The sequence below is a fragment of the Bactrocera dorsalis genome, unplaced genomic scaffold (assembly GCF_023373825.1).
Source record: "Bactrocera dorsalis isolate Fly_Bdor unplaced genomic scaffold, ASM2337382v1 BdCtg068, whole genome shotgun sequence".
Taxonomy (NCBI): Eukaryota; Metazoa; Arthropoda; class Insecta; order Diptera; family Tephritidae; genus Bactrocera; species Bactrocera dorsalis.
Genome location: NW_026038119.1, coordinates 1,806 through 19,473, shown reverse-complemented (window position 1 = coordinate 19,473; position 17,668 = coordinate 1,806). Strand labels below are relative to the sequence as shown.

General features: G+C 35.9%; 5 protein-coding genes across 11 annotated transcripts; 4 read left to right on the top strand and 1 right to left on the bottom strand.

Moving 5' to 3' along the window:
• Positions 1-814: 814 nt before the first annotated feature.
• Positions 815-3,241, top strand: LOC105228818 (uncharacterized). Of its 2 annotated transcripts, none has more exons than XM_029551362.2 (7): positions 815-1,067; positions 1,121-1,320; positions 1,380-1,506; positions 1,599-1,798; positions 1,862-1,988; positions 2,050-2,351; positions 2,412-3,241. In XM_029551362.2, the coding sequence occupies exons 1-7, from the start codon at positions 1,050-1,052 to the stop codon at positions 2,416-2,418; spliced, it is 981 nt and encodes a 326-aa protein (XP_029407222.1). In that variant the 5' UTR covers positions 815-1,049; the 3' UTR covers positions 2,419-3,241. The 2 variants fall into 2 exon arrangements, with proteins under 2 accessions (XP_029407222.1, XP_029407223.1); XM_029551363.2 differs by having other exon boundaries at positions 817-1,045.
• Positions 2,029-4,338, bottom strand: LOC105228819 (NFU1 iron-sulfur cluster scaffold homolog, mitochondrial). 2 transcript variants are annotated; one of them, XR_852692.4, is made up of 4 exons: positions 4,125-4,338; positions 3,821-4,062; positions 3,168-3,761; positions 2,029-2,167 (listed from the first exon to the last, which is right to left on the bottom strand). XR_852692.4 is itself a non-coding variant. In XM_011208797.4 (3 exons), the coding sequence occupies exons 1-3, from the start codon at positions 4,196-4,198 to the stop codon at positions 3,238-3,240; spliced, it is 840 nt and encodes a 279-aa protein (XP_011207099.2). In that variant the 5' UTR covers positions 4,199-4,338; the 3' UTR covers positions 3,080-3,237. The 2 variants fall into 2 exon arrangements, 1 of the variants encoding a protein (XP_011207099.2); XM_011208797.4 differs by lacking the exon at positions 2,029-2,167 and having other exon boundaries at positions 3,080-3,761.
• A 1,856-nt stretch (positions 4,339-6,194) lies between these two features.
• On the top strand, positions 6,195-6,724 carry LOC115066361 (protein new-glue 1). The gene has a single exon (XM_029551369.2). It carries the CDS (start codon positions 6,251-6,253, stop codon positions 6,707-6,709), a length of 459 nt encoding a protein of 152 aa, XP_029407229.2. The 5' UTR covers positions 6,195-6,250; the 3' UTR covers positions 6,710-6,724.
• A 1,302-nt stretch (positions 6,725-8,026) lies between these two features.
• On the top strand, positions 8,027-10,845 carry LOC105228817 (synaptobrevin homolog YKT6). Of its 2 annotated transcripts, none has more exons than XM_011208794.4 (3): positions 8,027-8,258; positions 8,319-8,475; positions 8,544-10,845. In XM_011208794.4, exons 2-3 carry the CDS (start codon positions 8,351-8,353, stop codon positions 9,016-9,018), a joined length of 600 nt encoding a protein of 199 aa, XP_011207096.1. In that variant the 5' UTR covers positions 8,027-8,258; positions 8,319-8,350; the 3' UTR covers positions 9,019-10,845. The 2 variants fall into 2 exon arrangements, with proteins under 2 accessions (XP_011207096.1, XP_011207097.1); XM_011208795.4 differs by having other exon boundaries at positions 8,044-8,258; positions 8,332-8,475.
• Positions 10,846-11,565: 720 nt separating this feature from the next.
• On the top strand, positions 11,566-17,084 carry LOC105228814 (heparan-alpha-glucosaminide N-acetyltransferase). Of its 4 annotated transcripts, none has more exons than XM_049461620.1 (11): positions 11,566-11,694; positions 13,536-13,712; positions 14,814-14,929; positions 14,989-15,137; positions 15,212-15,386; positions 15,454-15,658; positions 15,718-15,882; positions 15,957-16,078; positions 16,148-16,317; positions 16,380-16,566; positions 16,630-17,084. In XM_049461620.1, the coding sequence occupies exons 2-11, from the start codon at positions 13,569-13,571 to the stop codon at positions 16,922-16,924; spliced, it is 1,728 nt and encodes a 575-aa protein (XP_049317577.1). In that variant the 5' UTR covers positions 11,566-11,694; positions 13,536-13,568; the 3' UTR covers positions 16,925-17,084. The 4 variants fall into 4 exon arrangements, with proteins under 4 accessions (XP_049317577.1, XP_049317574.1, XP_049317576.1 ...); XM_049461617.1 differs by having other exon boundaries at positions 11,567-11,835; XM_049461619.1 differs by having other exon boundaries at positions 11,567-11,871.
• The last annotated feature ends 584 nt before the right edge of the window (positions 17,085-17,668 follow it).

The following is a 17,668-nucleotide window of genomic DNA, read 5'->3' as shown; positions in this document are numbered from 1 at the left end:
GGGGTGATTCAAGTAAATAAGAATTTTTTTTTTATAAAAATTTTTACTCTGATTATTAATAATCTAAAAAATTTATCAAAGAACTTGAAATTTATATATGTACAAATGTGCTTTATTAACAAAAAAAAAAAGGACTTGTTATTTCGGACTTTTATTATGTGCAGAATTGATTGAAACATTAAGGTAAACTCTTAACATCAAAGAATTCTTAAGAGTTTAAACAAAAGAAAAAAATTAAATTAATTATTAACCCGAACTTTTAAGTTCACTTTTTTTTATACTTTATACAGATGATTCAAATTGTTATAAGAGATTACCTTATAACCTCGACAGACGGCAGCGTTAATCCGGAATAACTGCTTTAATCCGGAAAAATTTTGAAGTTAGTGAAGTTAATTCCGTTGCTAGATAGATAGATACATAATTGAAGAATGCACCGTGACCTCAGGTTTATTGTGCCCCTCCTATCTCACAGGGACTCATTTAGCCCCAGCATATTGATAAAGTCTAATATCCTGCTGGGTGCTAGTGAGGTGATGTGATCTCTATCCGGAAATATGGATCCAAGTGCCTTCGACCTGCGTCTGCAGACTGCGATGCAGTCGATTATTCCGTTCCGTTGCTAACTCTCAATTCATCCTTAAAAGTTTATAGCATTGACAGACGGCAGCATTAATCCGGATAAATTTGGGAGTTAGGAAAGATAACTCCGTTGCTAACTCCCATTTATTCCTCAAAATTTTAGGAAGTTACTTTCTTTTTTTTTTCTGGCAACATTGTTAAAAATGGCCATTTTTAATATATTGTGAATGAAAAGCAAGCAACACGGACAGCTGTTTTTCAAATTTTCAATACACAAAACAAAAACAATGTAAAAGTTGTCAATTTTTTAACTTTAAATGCAAATATCTTTAAAACTATAAGTCAGCGGCAATTATATATATATATTTTCGTGATCTGGAGAACGTCACCTTTCCAGTGGTAGCCATTTTATTCCCGAAATCCGGGAATGCTATTCTAAATCCCAGCCCCAAAAAATCCTGAGGTAGATGATAATTCTTTTACGAGTACGTCGGCAAAAAACTTAAAGCATTTTTTTTCATATTTTTGAACTTTTCAGATGGCTATGAGGAAGCGACGCTCCGAATGGACACTCCAGGATGAGACTGAGCTGCTGGAGAATTGGGAGTCGCGTTCCAACGACCTCCGAAAAGCCAAAAGGAATGCACATATATATCAAGAAATTTCAATGGAAATGGGAAGAAGATACACTGCGGAGGAGATTCACTGCAAAGTGAAAAATTTAACAAAAAAATACAGGTGAGTTTTTAAAATAACCACAAGTACTTTTCTATCTACATATCCAATAATGTTTTCAGAGAGGAGAAAAGTAAAATTGACCCATTTGGCGGAAGTCCCTCTGTATGGAAACATTACCAGGCAGTACACCGCATCATGGGGACCACTGCCGTCAATTCGGCATTGTATATGAAAACTGATTCTTTGGTAAGAAAAATCATTTTTTTTTTGTCTATAAATGCATTTAAAGGGTTATTTTGTTTAGATTTCACCATCACCAACATATTCGAACTTTTCAGATGTCTATTAGGAAGCAACGCTCCGAATGGACACTCCCGGACGAGATTGAGCTGCTGGAGAAGTGGGAGGCGCGTTCCCACGACCTCCGAAAAGCCAAAAGGAATGCGCATATATATCGAGAAATTGCAATGGAAATGGGAAGAAGATACACAGCGGAGGAGGTTCACTGCAAAGTGAAAAATTTAACAAAGAAATACAGGTGAATTTTTACAATAACTACAAGTATATATATTTCTATGTACATATCCAAACATGTTTTCAGAGAGGAAAAAAGTAAAATTGACCCATCTGGCGGTAGTCCCTCTGTATGGAAACATTATCAGGCAGTACAGCGTATCATAGGGTCCACTGCCGTCAATTCGGCATTGTATGTTAAGACTGATTCTTTGGTAAGAAAAACCATTTTATTTTATTTATCTAGAAATACATTTAAAATTTTGTTTTGTTTAGTATTCACCAACATCTTCGATGCCATCGCCGTCCTCTCCGTTTCCCTCTCCTCAGCTGCCATCGCCATCACCTCCGCTGCCATCACCGTCATCATCATCAGCATCAATGCAGTCACCAACTGCAAGAAAGCGGAATTATAATGGTGAGATGGTAAAGTTAATAAAGCAGCAAACACAAATACTAAAAACAATTGCGGAAGAATCAAAACTTGTCAATCAGGAGATGATAGGGGCGATTCTGGAGCAGAACCGAATAACGGAAAAGTTGTCGACATTAATGGAAAAGATATCAGAAAAACTTGGGTAAAAAGTTTTTTTTTTTCTAATTTAAAATAGATACATATGAATTTTTAAATAATTTAGATTTTAAATGATAAGGAAATGTTATAAATGTAAGTCAGTATTATAGGGCATCTATACTCACGAAAACTCAATTTGCATTTCTAACAGCCGATGGTGATCCATCATTGTCCCCAGCTCTTGTAGTGTGACGTATTCGATTTTCTGCAGTTTTTCTGCTGCAACTTGGATCCACGAAGAAGGAATTTCATCATTTTCCATTTTTAAAAAATTGTGCGAAATACACCACGCATGTACAATAACGTTGACATTTTTTGGAGCTACTAGTAAACCTCTGCCAATTTTTCGAAATCGGGCTTTAAGTTGGCCGAAAGCATTTTCTATAACTCTGCGACATTTAGGAATGATAATTGAATGCTTTCTCTAAAATTTTTTTATTTGGTGTATATGGAAATGGTTTCTTCAATGATTCTGCTGCTCTGAGAAAAAATTTCGACGCTTTATATTTCTTTAGTGAACTATTTTCACAAATGTAGGAATCATTATTCCTACCAGTCGAACCAACATGTACACATATTTTTTTTTAAACGGCAACAAGTTATCGAATGAAATGGACTACATTTGGCCTAAATCTGATTTTCTAAACACAAAATAACCCAAAAAAACAAAATTATGGTGCGTTATGACACCATATACGGTATAAGTGGAACTATAGAAAATAAATAACTTCATTTATAGTATTAGTACGTCTGTACAGGTTTATGTTATTTGTATTAACTCAAATCAACGTAACATCTTATCATGTATGAATTTACTTACAATTTATACCTCGTTATACTGAGTAGAATTTGGTACATTTAACAACATTAAATGAATCATATTTAGCACATTAAGCTTGTGTTTCATTTGTCGGCGAAGGTTCTTTCAACTTGATTTTGCTTTCGAATTTTTCAAATTCTTTTTCTGCGAATTTATCTACTTTATCAGAAACTTGCTCAACAGACACAACTTCGGGTATGTAGAATTGCAACATATTTTGTACGCCATTTTTAAGCGTAACAATAGAGCTTGGACATGAAGAACATGATCCCTGCATCTTTAACTTAACTACACCGTCTTCATAACCCATATATATAATATCTCCACCATCTTCTTGCACAGTGGGTCTGATACGACTGTCAAGAAGTTCTTTAATCATCATAACCACATCGTCGTCGTCATCTTCGATTTGTGTATCTGAATTTGGTTTAGCTTCGTTCAGGATTGGTAAACCGCTGGCAAAAAAGTCCATTATTACAGCGAAAACTTCTGGCTTAATAATGGCCCAATCCGTTTCTTCTTCTTTAGATATTGTTATGAAATCGGCACCGAAGAACACAGCGCGCACCCCGTCAATACGAAAGAGAAGCTTTGCTATTATGTAGAGAAAGTTTATGTTGTTAACATGTTTATACAAAAAATAAAACAATTACCTAAGGGGCTACAATACGCCGCAGATACACTGGGAAAGTCGTATGTATTACCTTTTCCCAGAACGTCTGTGCCGGGGAGAAATTTTAGACTGTCAGGGTTGGGTGTGTCTTGTGTCTGTATAAACATAGTACGACAGTATTGATAAAGTGGAACCGAGGACTTAATTTCCAACAGCGCTTTATTTGTAGGAATCGCTCCATAATGTTGAAATGATGTCAAATTTTGCGATTGAAGTAAGCAACTTTAATTTATTAAAATTAATATATAATAGTTTTTAGGCATTGTAACATTGTGTTTACTCACATGTTAAATAAGCGATTGTTACTGCGTAAAACTCCAACTGAACTACGCAAGGAACGCAAAATTAAACGAGACATTTCAAATTAATATTACGGACTTCCAAAAGCTATTATATCGACCGCAATAGAATCAAAAATTACGATCAGCTGCTAATGTTATGATTGAAACTAGTGCGTATAATAACAGTGTTACCACCACTTATTTATCGGTGCAAGCAAATAATTGCCGGTGGTGTCGTATACTATAAAATGAGAAGAGATAACATAGAGAAACTTTCAAATGATCAGCAAATTGTAAACAAAAGGTCTAAAATTATTATAGGTACCATGGAGAACCATCTGCCAGTTAAGTTTTGGTACACTTTACCGACAGAAGGAGTTTTGTCCTTGTCTGAGCATGCACTTATGTACATGGCTCATTACGTGTACACAGTTTTGCATGTTCACAATGCTTGTTTTCGCTACGTGGCGCCAATTTGATATTCCAAGCGAAGCCAGGTCCTTCTCCACTTGGTCCTTCCAACAGAGTGGAGGTCTTCCTTTTCCTCTGCTTTCCCCGGCGGGTACTGCGTCGAATACTTTCAGAGCTGGAGTGTTTTCGTCCATCCGGACAACATGACAAGAGCCAGCGTAGCCGCTGTCTTTTAATTCGCTGAACTATGTCAATGTCGTCGTATATCTCGTACAGCTCATCGTACCATCGAATGTGATATTCGCCATGGCCAATGCGCAAACGACCATACATCTTTTGCAGAACTTTTCTCTCGAAAACTCTCAACGTCGACTCATCAGTTGATGTCATCGTCCAAGCCTCTGCACCATATAGCAGGACGGGAATTATGAGCGACTTATGGAGTTTGGCTTTTGTTCGTCGAGAGAGGACCTTACTTTTCAATTGCCTACTCAGTCCGAAGTAGCACCTGTTGGCAAGAGTTATCCTGGGTTGGATTTCCAGCCTGACATTGTTGGTGGGGTTTATGCTGGTTCCCAAATATACGAAGTGGTAAGTGATTGTTGGTATGTAAATATTGCTGATCTCAGGTCTAGTTTGTCCTGTCGTAATCGTCAGGCCCACTTGTACGCTTTATCCATTTCCGTGCAATTCCGATATTCTTATTTAAACTGAGGTGAGATGACCGGATGTTGGGGATGCTTGTATGCTACCACTGGGAATGGGTCTGGCAGTTGTCCGGAGGAGTTTGTGCACTGCGTGCTGTTGAACTGTTGCTTGTTGAACTGCTGTTTTAGGGCTTACATACATACATACATATTATATGTATGTATGTACAATAAAATGGAAATGTAATTATTGGAAGTTTACACATTTTGAGTCAATATTGGGTATGTCAACATTGAATTTTAAAACATTTTAAGAACACGTATGTACGTACATATGTATGTATTTATATAAATGTATGTTAGGTACAATCTTGTTGGATTGGTTAAGTACTTTGTTCAGTTAAAAAAAAGAAAAAAATTCCTAGACGACCAGATTTACTTCGCTGGAAAATTCGATGTTCTTCTTTGCGTATATACTTACATACATATATACAATTAATTTAAAATTGTCTTACGTTTACTGCTTTAACGCAAAGAAGAAAAAGCATTAACTTCGGTTACATCGAAACTATCAAATGGGTTTACTAAACAACCCTTCCTTGTATGTTACTATAGTGGTCCGATATCGGTCGTTCCGACAAATGAGCAGATTCGTGTGCGAAATATCAAATCTATATCTCAAACACCGATGGACTAGTTTGCGTATAAACAGACAGACAGACAGAGAGGAGGACAAAGCTAAATGGACTCAGCTCATCATGTTGTTATTTTATGGTATACAAATATTTTAAAGGCCTTCGACATTTCCATCGTGATGTTGCAAACTTGGTAATTTAAACGTAATATACTCTGTTCAGGGTATAAATATCTCTTTTACAAAACCAGCTTTACAAATAATGGTTACGAATTTCAAAAACTAATTCAACGGCCGGAAGTATAATCTAAACTATCAAAAACAGTTGTTATGTATTTGAAGGCTACATTGTGATATATAAAGCAGTACAATTTGTTGATGATCCTATATTAGTTTAACTTTTCTGTACAATATGATACACCTTTGAGAGTTCGAAAATGAAACTGTTGTATTGGAATATACGATTCGTGTTCGTGTTTTCGGTAGTGATTTACTTTGCTAGCATTTGTAATGCTCAACCAGCGACTTCGCCAAGTAATCCAACTTCACCCACTTCGCCAACTAGTCCAACTTCGCCCACTTCATCTACTTCCTCCACATCAACCACTTCAACCACTTCAGCTACTGCAACAACTTCATCAACAACTACTTCTACTACTCCGAGTGCAACCCCCAGTAATACCACACAAGCACCTTCATCATCAGGTAATCTCACATCAGCTCAAAAAAGGTTAGCGGCTCGTCGGAGAAGAATTATACGAGAATGGATAAAGCGGAAAAGAGCTGAACTTAGAAGGAGAAGAAAACGCAGCTGGAGGAGACAAGTTCGACGTGCTGAGAATATACGACAAAGGAGACGTCGGAGAAGGCGACAAAATCAGTCTAACCGTTCTTAGATAATAGATTTTTTGAAATGATTATTGTTATTTGAGTTTTTAATAAATTCCTAAATAAAAGGTTATTGCTGTTTAATGTGACATATGTACTTCCCTAGAGGTCGTCAGAATTTTCAAAACATGTATTTTTTACGTTCCTTAAGTTAAATATCTTAGAAATATTCTCAGAAAATTAATTCGAGAAATGGCTGGTGGGCAAATGGTGTAACTGCCTCTATCCCGTTAAAACCATGGCAGGCCTCAGAGTGCGTTCCCTGCATGTCATCATTTGGTTGGTGTGTGTCGACCCTCGGCTTGGCTTCGGGACAGCTAACCTTGGGACCATTAAAGCCGGCTACCTTCAAGCTGTGAGAGAATCCTTTTAGCAATGAAATTTTCAACAAATTTAGCGAGGAGAAGACGAAATCCGTAGGTGAAGGCAGGTCGAAATCAATTTCCAAATCTATCCCTGGAAATGTAGTACTCAAAGGGATGTAATCATCATTCTCCAAGGCTGGTGCAACCTCTATCTCGGACACATTAAGACATACAGGAAAGCGAAGTCGAACAGATGTTTAGCAGTTAAAATTTTGGAGCGCTGCGTTGACAGGCAGGCTGAGCATGGATCTGGATCTGAAACAACCGAACAATGCGTACCTCAAAATAAAGCTGTAAAGGACACGTGAGAGAGAGTCTTCTCTCGGAAAAAGACTAAGCACGGGAGTTGTGTCAGCGTTTAGCGAAATGGCTAAACTCGCTCATTTCACTGATCTTTGCGTATGCGATCGCAGTAGGGATGTGGCTGCCATCAGCTGAGAGGAGTGGAAAAGGGTAGCTATGTAATTTCCGCGATTTTCATGAAGGTGGCGAGAATGAATCTAGAGCCATCGCCAATGTGTGAAAGTGCCGGCTGTCAAGGGGTTCTCATGATCATAAGGTGTGCTGATGAACGATCGGCAGTTCTATATAAAGAGTAGGTGTCTCTTGTGGGATGGCTATACACTCCATCAGCTGGTCATCTAACTTAACTTTACTAACAACAAGCTTCGGCAGTAAGTGGTTCAACACAAGCTGTTACTTTTAAAATTATATAATTCCTGGAGATTCATTTTAAGTCAATCGAACAAAAAAAATTGTTTATGCATATTTACATATATCTGAGTATAGTATTAACAGGATCATTATTAGAAAGCTTATCATGATAAGTACTATTGCTAGTGAAAGCAGCATATGTAAAAAGATTTTCCTTGCCACATATGATTTTTTATATGTGTGTATAATTACAATTAACTAATCAAAAAAGATAACTTTTAAACATTGTGGCAACATTCTGAGAAAATTACATTTTGATTTGACAGATGACGACATAAGATAATAGACAAAAATTTTGCAAAAAAAAAACAACACACACGGAATATCAAAATTTTAAAGAAATTTAATTCAAGAAGGAAAATTATATTTGCTGCTTTTGTTAACATAAAATTTTGACTAAACAACACATAGTCATCAAAAATACAATAAACTCCAACTGGATATAAGTGGGAAACTTCGCTTGTTTTTAAACAGTCAAGTGAGTATAATAATAGTGTAGTAATCAAAGATAATATTAAGTCACATTATTAACAAATAGTTTTTCGAGGAAGTCAGCTGAACGCAAAAACGATGGTGAAACTATTTGCACTGAGTATTTTTTATAAAGGTTCTGCGGAAGCTCGTCTATTAAAATCTACTTACGATTTACAGTCATTTTCATTCTTTCAACGGGGCACAGTTCAAGAGTTCATGACGTATGTATTTGTTAATTTTTATATTTTATTTACACCAATTAGTTTCTATAAAAAGGATTTACTTTCAGTTTTGCATCAAAAACCATTGTGGAGCGTACACAACCCGCCATGCGACAGTCAGTTAAGCAAGAGGCCTATATGTGTCATGTGTACGTACGAGCTGACAATTTAGCTGGCGTATTGATTGCTGATCATGAGTACCCGCAGCGCGTTGCTCATACGCTCATAACAAAAATCTTAGATGAGTTTAGTGCGAAAATTAGTGCGGACCGTTGGGAAACGGGGTCGGATGGAACTATTGATTTCAATACTTTGCCTGCATATTTAGCCAAATATCAGGACCCAAAAGAGGCAGATGCGTTGACTAAAATGCAAAATGATTTAGATGAAACTAAGATTATACTAAAGAATACAATTGAAGCAGTGCTTGAGCGTGGCGAAAAGCTAGATGACATGGTAATTAAATCAGAAAACCTTTCAATGCAAAGTAAAGCATTTTACAAGACAGCCAAAAAGACAAATTCATGTTGCAATTTTAGTTAAGTGATTTAGATAAGCTGAAATACATACAAATACGAATTTTCGCGGGTAAAAAACTGATTATTTTTTTATTAATATTTGAAAACGTATGTATACTCGTTATTTTTATTTAAACTGTAATTGCTTTGAGCGCTGCTTTTTTGTTGAAACAATAACAATAATAGAATGTTTTAAGAAGAAATTAGTTGAAGAGAGACACAAAGTAATTATGTGAGCGAAATATAAGAAAAAAGAGCGTACAAGTAAAAGCAATTCATAAATTCAACCCATTCCAAATCATTTAGTTTGATTTTATCAATTTATTGTTTTGTTATGAAAAATGCGTAGAAAGAAGTTGGAGAAATGCAAACACTCTAATAGCGAGTGACACTGAAAATGTTGAGTATATTGTCCAAATACTGTTTGTTTATATACATATGTATTTATATTGCATGTTTCTTTATAAGATAATTGATGAGATTTTAGGTAACAACATAAGTATATCTATACAAAAGTTTAAACAAATGTTAGTATGTATATACTTTTGGTTAAATAAAATAGGCGAAGTCTAGTTGAACCATCTGCACTGCAAACACATGCGTTTTCACAAAAGGCTTATAAATTTCGGAAAGTATTTTATGAAATAAACATAAATTATGGTCCAGAGAAGTTTAGGGAAGATGTTCTAGTTGACTTTTAGGCACCGGTAATACACTATGTGAAAAACTGAGCTGAGTTCGCCCTGAACATTATGTAGAACATTTCACATAGAAGACAAAATGCAGCAAAACTGAACTGCCTACTATTGCATTCATACCTTATACACATGTAACATTTATAATAAAAAGTTTTGTATTCGAATATATTTTTATTGAACCAGTATTGCACATTTTTAGAAAAAAATATTTGTTTAAGCATTATATGAAAGAATAGCAAGGAATAGCAATTAAAAAAGTAACGAAATGAATTCTATCGAATAAATAAATAAATGTTTGTAATTATTGGAAAGTGTGATTGAAGAGAATAGGTTATGCGGGTTAGTTAAAATTTAAATTTTCAATAAAATTATAGTTTTTTTTTGTTTTCTACTATACGAGTTAAAAGAAGAAAACTGTAGTTGGAATTATATGATTTTATCTAAAAACCATTCTTTATCCTTAAAATGTAACTTTGATATTTTATATGAAATACTGTTATAGACATTTATTTTAGTTTTTATGCCTCAAAAAATGTACTTGCATATGTATGTATATCCTTTGTTATGAAGATATTTTAGTCACGGTTTTGCTAAGAAAGTTTACAAATATACACATATATTTGAAGACATAAATTGTCACATACATATATACATCTATGTATGTATGTATATATACATATATCGTGTGGCTATATTCTACACATAAACGAATAACCCAACCGATAAAAGTTAATAATGTAAAATTATTACTATTGTGGCTTGAACTTATTGTTATAAGTATCGGATATGAAAAATATGCAAATACTCGTGTTCCTCTAAATGTTACTTGTGAAAAAAAAAAAATAAATTAATTAAAAATACATCACAATTAGATATCACTACTATGTTATATGGCATAAAGTAAACATAATTAGGTACACAATAAATTAAATTAAAATTTATATATGCTATTTAAGTGTATAAAATATAAATATAAAAATTGAAATATGTAGCCGAATTATCTTTATTTTTTTTTTATTTCTATGTTTTCTATTTTAATTATGTTTATTCAAATTATAGTTAAAAATTTGTTTATTCTATTTTAACTTTGTAGTATTATATGCATACATATAATAGATCCCGAATATTACCAATAAATCCAGGTTTAAATACAATACATTTTCTTAAGGGAGGAAGAGGGTTTGCTTTTTAATTTTTTTTTCGAACTTATTCCAACAAAATTACAAAATTTCAAATCAATTGATGCAAAAACGTTACTAGTATTTTTGTCTAACTGTCTGTCGGGCGATTATCTATACATAATTTACGAGGTTTGATTAACTGATTTTTTTTTTTTGCCAAAATTCGTTTTTTTAGTTGACATGTACCCAAAAATTGGAAAAAAAAAATTAATTTCGGAAAAGAAAACCAGCGTATAGCGAGTATCCAACGATATAATTTTAACTTTTTTACTTCATTTGATCCAGTCCTGAGTTATGAGGGGGATCGCAATTCAACCTTTTTCCAAGACACTCCAGAGTAATTGCTGCCATTACCGTATATTTTAATACACTCCTTGAAAATTTAGTAGAATATTTTTCAAATCATATTTATACTATAATGCACCGCCGGTTTTTAAAAATGGATTTTAACTGTTTCATAAAAAAAACTCATAAAATGGGGCCTCGTAGCTATCGCCATAGGCCAAGCTCCCACTATTCAAAAATTGCTACCAATGCCCCAAAGCAAAACAAAAAAGTGTTTCAATTCCACTTTGTTGTAAAAACTCTACAAATGTTCACTTTGACGTTCCCCACAGTAGTTTCAGCTGTTTATGTGGATACTGCCCCAACTACATCCATACATACTATACACAGTACAAATGTATGCACTTTGGTGCGCAGTAACAAACAAGAATTGACAGTAGTAATTTGGCTTTGCTATATTGTTGACATATTTTGATTTTGAGTAAATATTTACATACAAATGCAGTTTAAATACGAGATAGTGATATAAAGTGAAATGTAAAAAAAAAATATTATTAAAAATATTACTAAACAATTTAATTGTTAATATGAATTGGTGAAAGAATTTGTATTCTATTTAGTAAATTGGTGAATAGATAATTGCAAGTTCCGGTGCCTTGTAATATCAATCAAACATTAGTGAGTTTTTATTGACCTCAATATTAGTTAGATTGTGTAGGTGGTTTTTAACTTTGATTTGCAAAATGTTTACATAAATTAATACAGTGTGCGTCAAATAAAAAAACCTGTTTCCTGTGTGGAAGATATGCAATAAAATATACATAAATAAATTTGTTACATAAACACGTTCATTGAAAAAAAAAATCAAAATTTGAAAATAATAAGAGACAAGTGAAGCGAGACATAGAGGAAACTCACCAGACTACGAACATAACTGGCACGTACTGAACGCCTTTCACAGTAGAGCTTTTAGCACCTTCACAGATTCCCTCTCAGTGAACTACTACCGATTTCAGGTGAAGACCTTGCCTCGCGAATCAAGAGTTACTCATGCGCAACTGTAGCAGGTTAAATTCTTATTTATCCAGAATCGACACGTACATCTTAAATATATCTTCAGTATGCAAGGAGTCCCCGATAGACTCTAACCACCTCGTTGCTTCCCCTATGAAACGTACTCATCTAACAACCCGTTCCCTATTCCGACCCGTCGAAGCAGCACGTTAGTTGATGGTAATTAACTTGCGTCTTTTTATCTAAACAGGCTCTAGATATCCGTACAATCACAACAGACACAAGGGATCAGATAGACTATTTGACATTTTTCGCAATGATTGACCCTCAATCAAAATTTTGATCAGCCGCGGCAGTGTGTGAAGGTATCAAAAATTACAGTTTTAGTCTCATAAATAGCATAAACCTCTCCGAAATTGATAAAATTTGGTGCTATATTAGCTGAACAGAGGCGGGTTAAAAATGCATTGGAACAAAAAATTATAAAGAGTAAAATATCTCTCTAAAAACCTCAATTTTCTATGGAGCATCCTTAAAAATTCCGAAATATATCCGACTGATCCAAAGCGTTCAGAATTGCTAGCTCTGCGACGCTAAATTGACTTTAACTTAGACGGAAACGTCGTTGTCATAAGACAAGCAGAGTAGATATGTACGTCTGCCTGTTTATAGGCATCAGTTTATCTATGTATCTATGTACAATTGTAAACACATCCTTTTCTCTCTATGGCTGCCATACATAGTGATCGTTCAAAAGCATTGCGACTGTCATTAACCCAAGATTTTGAGACCCTGTGCTCCTTCACTCCTCACACGACCGCGATTATTGCCAAAGGATAGAGGCGCATTAAATTCCTCAAGTCGCTAGACGACAGCACATGGGAAAAGACAACGTTGTTGGCAATATACAAGGCAATCAGCCGTTCGGTCCTACTACATCGCACCAATACGGTCGCCTGGATGCAGTGAAACGCAAATGGGAGGCCTCTTCCTATCGAACATGTGCACTGTGAGGCCCATATGCTTCCAGTTAAGGAGCATAATGAATTCCTCTTCAAGCAGTTTCTGCTGGGGTGTTTTCCTAGAAATCATCTGCTTGAAGCGGTACCGCCCCCTAGGAGCATTAATAGGTCCTTCCTCAACTATGTCGACTACATAAGGCAATACGCTGAGCAGCCTTTGGATGCAACCAACTTCATGCACTAACAAACCCTCACCCATTGCAGATGACGAGCTCGAGTTGTGGCGAGAATCGAGAGTGACCCTTGCTCTTTTATGGCATAGAAATTAAGCTTATGTTCAGTCGACGTTAAAGTTTTTTCTTGTTTTTATTTTTTTTTATTTTTATTTTTCTTACGATGTAGTTTCTTCATATACTTAGACGATTCGAAGAAATCATGTCTCAATTTGTTGAATATACTGAGCCAGTGTGGCGTGGCATGAATATGCGAGACCTGAAAGTTGATGAAGCATACTTAGTGGTCAAATCTCACTACAACAAACTGGCTTATCTTTACAGTCGGTCTGAAGAATGTTACACAGTAAGTAAAAACCAAAAAAAAAAAAACGATAAATAACGGGTGATCCTATTTGAGGTACTTTTATCAATAGCCTTTTTTGACAGTTCACGCTTGAGTCGTGTTAAACTATTATATTATTTCGGTTCAGTGTTGTTTGGCAAAAAATATAGCTCGGTGACAAAAATATAGCTGAGAGTGTACACGACGACCATGGGAAGTCGATTTGGTGTCGTTCGCAAGAACTAGTACAGACCTACGGAACGACTTGGTGCATTTTACTTCGAAATCTTAAATTGCAAGCGTACAAAAACAGCTTGTGCAAGGACTGAAGTCGCTCGATCTTCCCAAACGACATTGCTTCTCTCCTTGGGCTCTTGAAAGATTCCAAAAAGATTCAACGTCTTCGAGCCAAATTTTGTTCAGCGATGAGGCCCATTTCTGGCTCAATGGGTATGTAAACAAGCAAAATTGCCGCATTTGGGACGAAGGCAAATTCAAGAGCTTCCATTTCATCCAGAAAAAACGGTTTGGTGTGGTTAGAGTTCTGGTGGAATCATTGGTGAATCATGCCATAGAGAACGTAATCGTCAATGACGACCGTTATTGCGTCACGATAACTGCCAATTTGATGTCTCGCCGACATTTGGTTTCAACAAGATCGCATCAATCAATGGATTTATTAAGTGAACCCTTTGGTGAGCAGATAATTTCACGTTTTGGTCCGGTCGATTGGTCACTAAGATCGTGTGATATCACACCGTTATATTCTTTCCTGTGGTAATATGTAAAGTCTAAAGTATATGCGGACAATTCCGCAACGATTCAGGCCTCGGAGCAAAACATCACTCGTCTCATTCGACAGTTACTAGTCGAAATGCTCACAACTCACTAGCCGCGGTCAACATTTGAAAGAGATAATCTTCAACAAATAATGCCAAATAATGTTCTCTAGAATGATATTAAAGATTCTCCATTACATTTGAAATTTCAGTGTTTTTCTTTAAAAAAGCAGGGAACCTGGAAATGGATCACCCCTGATATACATACATTTGTACAATTAAGCATCACACAAAGCAATATAAATAAAATTGGAATTGATATAACTTTTTCTTTTACTCCCAGTGCCCATTTAGCTTTGTGAAATCAATGCACAACTTTACATTCAAATTAAATGTGGCGCGTGGTTGGGAATTTAAAGTGTATGACAAAGAAGTGGATGCGCTGACCGCTAATGAAGTGTAAATCTTTTATTTTTTGAAAAAGAAGAGAAATTAAATCACTTTCTTTCTTTCCTCAGGCAATGCAATGACACGATCTGTAACAGTGTGTGCGATTTGTATGCGTCCGCGACAGAGTTGCAAGAATTTGGCGTTTATAATTTTACGTTGCATGAAAATGGTAGCTGTGAGCTGATAACTGATAAAGCCGGCGTCAATGTCAATTTATGTACGTAATAGAAATTATTATGTAAGATAAGATATGAGCATGTGATATAGAATAATTGTCGGTTTATTCCTTAGCGCTCGCATCGGTGTTTCTCCTAGTCACTTTGGTTTTGGCAGCGATACGAATGGCTTGCTGCGCTTGGCGTTCGTATACATTCAGCCCCGAGGCGGCCGCTGCTGCTGAAATCAATGCCGCGGTTACGCCTGCGCAGACGAGCAAACGAATGCGTAGTTTGGATGCTTTTAGGGGGTAAAATACCTGAAGCAGTAAAATATAACTGTTATTTTATTAATTTTTTTCGTATGCGCCGTTTTAGCATGGCAATCGTTTTGATGATATTTGTAAATAGTGGCGGCGGTGACTACTGGTGGATCGAACATGCGCCTTGGAATGGTCTACATTTAGCAGATGTTGTCTTTCCTTCATTCTTGTGGATTATGGGCGTTTGCATACCAATTTCGATTAAGTCACAAGTGGCGCGTGGGACGCCGAAGGCGCGGATATGTCGACGTATTGTTTGGGTAAGATCTTACAGTAGTTTAATGATAATGACAGGTATTTAAAAGTATTCATTTTTTAGCGTTCATTTAAATTATTTGCTATCGGCGTATGTCTAAATTCCATAAATGGTCCAGAAATATCCAATTTACGTATAATGGGTGTACTACAACGGTTTGCTGTTGCATATCTTGTCTGTGGATTGGTGCACACCGTCTTCATTGAGAGGGAGTTTGTAATGCCGCAAGTGGGTAGTCTTACTATTTATTTAACTTTTTTATGTACGGACAAATTTTATACATTTTTTTTAAATATATTTAGATTGCTTGGAAGCGCGCTTTGTGCGACATTATTTTGTTGAAAACAGAATTTTTGGTAATGCTCTCACTCATTGCTATTTACTTGGGTTTAATCTTCGGACTTCCGGTGCCAAATTGTCCGACGTGAGTTTATGTGAATAACTTGCCATCTTTTTAAATGGTTTAATTTTTTTAAATATTCCATTTCAAAAGCGGTTATCTGGGTCCTGGCGGCAAGCACGCGAACGCACAATATCCCAACTGTACAGGCGGCGCTAACGGTTATGTAGATCGTTTGATTTTAGGCGATGCGCACATCTATCAGCATCCCACCGCGAAGTATATATACGGCGCACAGGCTTTCGATCCCGAAGGCGTGTTTGGTAAGTAAAAATTTGGTATAAAAAGAAGTTTACTTTTAAAATATTTATATGTACTCCTACAGGCTGCCTTTTAACTGTGGTGCAGGCATTTTTAGGTGTGCTCGCCGGCGTTATTATATTGGTTCACACCGGTTGGAGCGCACGCATTAAACGCTGGCTATACTGGTCGCTAGCTCTGGCTCTGCTGGGTGGCGCCCTTTGCTTTTTCACTGTGGAAGCTGGTCCCATACCAATTAATAAAAATCTTTGGTACGTATGGGCACAAAATTTTTAATCTTAGAATAATATATTTAACAATTTTTTCTATTGCAGGTCTCTTTCTTTTGTTTGTGTCACCTCTGCTTTGGCTTTTTTCATGCTCAGCGTACTCTACTTTGTTATTGACGTGCGTCGCTGGTGGACGGGCTATCCGTTTGTGCAGTCTGGTATGAATGCAATTATTATGTATGTGGGTCATACCGTTATGCACAAAATGTTGCCATGGCATTGGCGCATTGGACCTATGAATACCCATTTCGTGCTTTTGCTTGAAGCCGCTTGGAATACCTTACTTTGGGTGGCGATTGCACTCTATTTAGATTCTATTAAGTTTTATTATAGTTTATAAGAGTGCAAAGCTGAAGGATTTATCAAATATAAACTGTTAAATATTATGAATTTTATAGAATTGTACAAATGTATGTATGTATATTACTATTACATATAGTATATACTCCTTCTTAAACTAAGCTCAAAATCGAATCATGTAAATAAATTTATATATAAATTTTTATACAAATATGTTTTTTGGACACTTTAGAGTTTAGATGTCTGACATTGAAGGCGGTTACGAGGGTTTGAAATTGTCATATACCTTATTACAAGAGGTTCTTCAATGCATATGATATTTTTATATACAAATGCGTATTTCTTCGGATTTGATCACAGCGACTCGAATCGTAAGTTCTTAGATCCAAATGTATTATGGCTCTCTCGGGAGGTTATGTCGTTGCTGATGCGTTATCAGTTAGTAACATCCTGTTTGGGTGTCAAGGCGCAAGTTAATTGTCATTAAAATCACCAAACGGGAGGCTCAGAGACGTCAGTGGGGTTGGACTCAGGAAAAGACTCACCCTAGTCTGGTTTCATAGGCCATCTAAGGAGTTGATTGGTCTCATAAGGGACTTTAACGCTTGCCGAACCTAGATATATATGTCAGGGTTGATTCTGGATAACTTGAAGCTTAACCCGATGTAGTATTCAGAGCGTAGTTGTTCAATGGTTACTCTAGATTGGCGAAACAAGGAGGCTAGGACGTGTTTTTGCCACTTTTGTGTTGTTGTATCGACAGTCCTGGGCCGGATAAAAATCC

Bases quoted from the DNA above. Each gene is read 5' to 3' on its own strand.
- LOC105228818 (XM_029551362.2), top strand. The intron at 1,321-1,379 runs GTGAGTTTTTAA...TAATGTTTTCAG, and splicing joins AATTTAACAAAAAAATACAG to AGAGGAGAAAAGTAAAATTG. The intron at 1,799-1,861 runs GTGAATTTTTAC...ACATGTTTTCAG, and splicing joins AATTTAACAAAGAAATACAG to AGAGGAAAAAAGTAAAATTG.
- LOC105228817 (XM_011208794.4), top strand. From the start codon at position 8,351: ATGGTGAAACTATTTGCACTGAGTATTTTTTATAAAGGTTCTGCGGAA. The intron at 8,476-8,543 runs GTATGTATTTGT...ATTTACTTTCAG, and splicing joins ACAGTTCAAGAGTTCATGAC to TTTTGCATCAAAAACCATTG.
- LOC115066361 (XM_029551369.2), top strand. From the start codon at position 6,251: ATGAAACTGTTGTATTGGAATATACGATTCGTGTTCGTGTTTTCGGTA.
- LOC105228819 (XM_011208797.4), bottom strand. From the start codon at position 4,198: ATGTCTCGTTTAATTTTGCGTTCCTTGCGTAGTTCAGTTGGAGTTTTA. The intron at 4,063-4,124 runs GTGAGTAAACAC...AATAAATTAAAG, and splicing joins AACAATCGCTTATTTAACAT to TTGCTTACTTCAATCGCAAA. The intron at 3,762-3,820 runs GTAATTGTTTTA...TCTACATAATAG, and splicing joins GGCGTATTGTAGCCCCTTAG to CAAAGCTTCTCTTTCGTATT.
- LOC105228814 (XM_049461620.1), top strand. From the start codon at position 13,569: ATGTCTCAATTTGTTGAATATACTGAGCCAGTGTGGCGTGGCATGAAT. The intron at 13,713-14,813 runs GTAAGTAAAAAC...TTTTACTCCCAG, and splicing joins GGTCTGAAGAATGTTACACA to TGCCCATTTAGCTTTGTGAA. The intron at 15,883-15,956 runs GTGGGTAGTCTT...AAATATATTTAG, and splicing joins GGGAGTTTGTAATGCCGCAA to ATTGCTTGGAAGCGCGCTTT.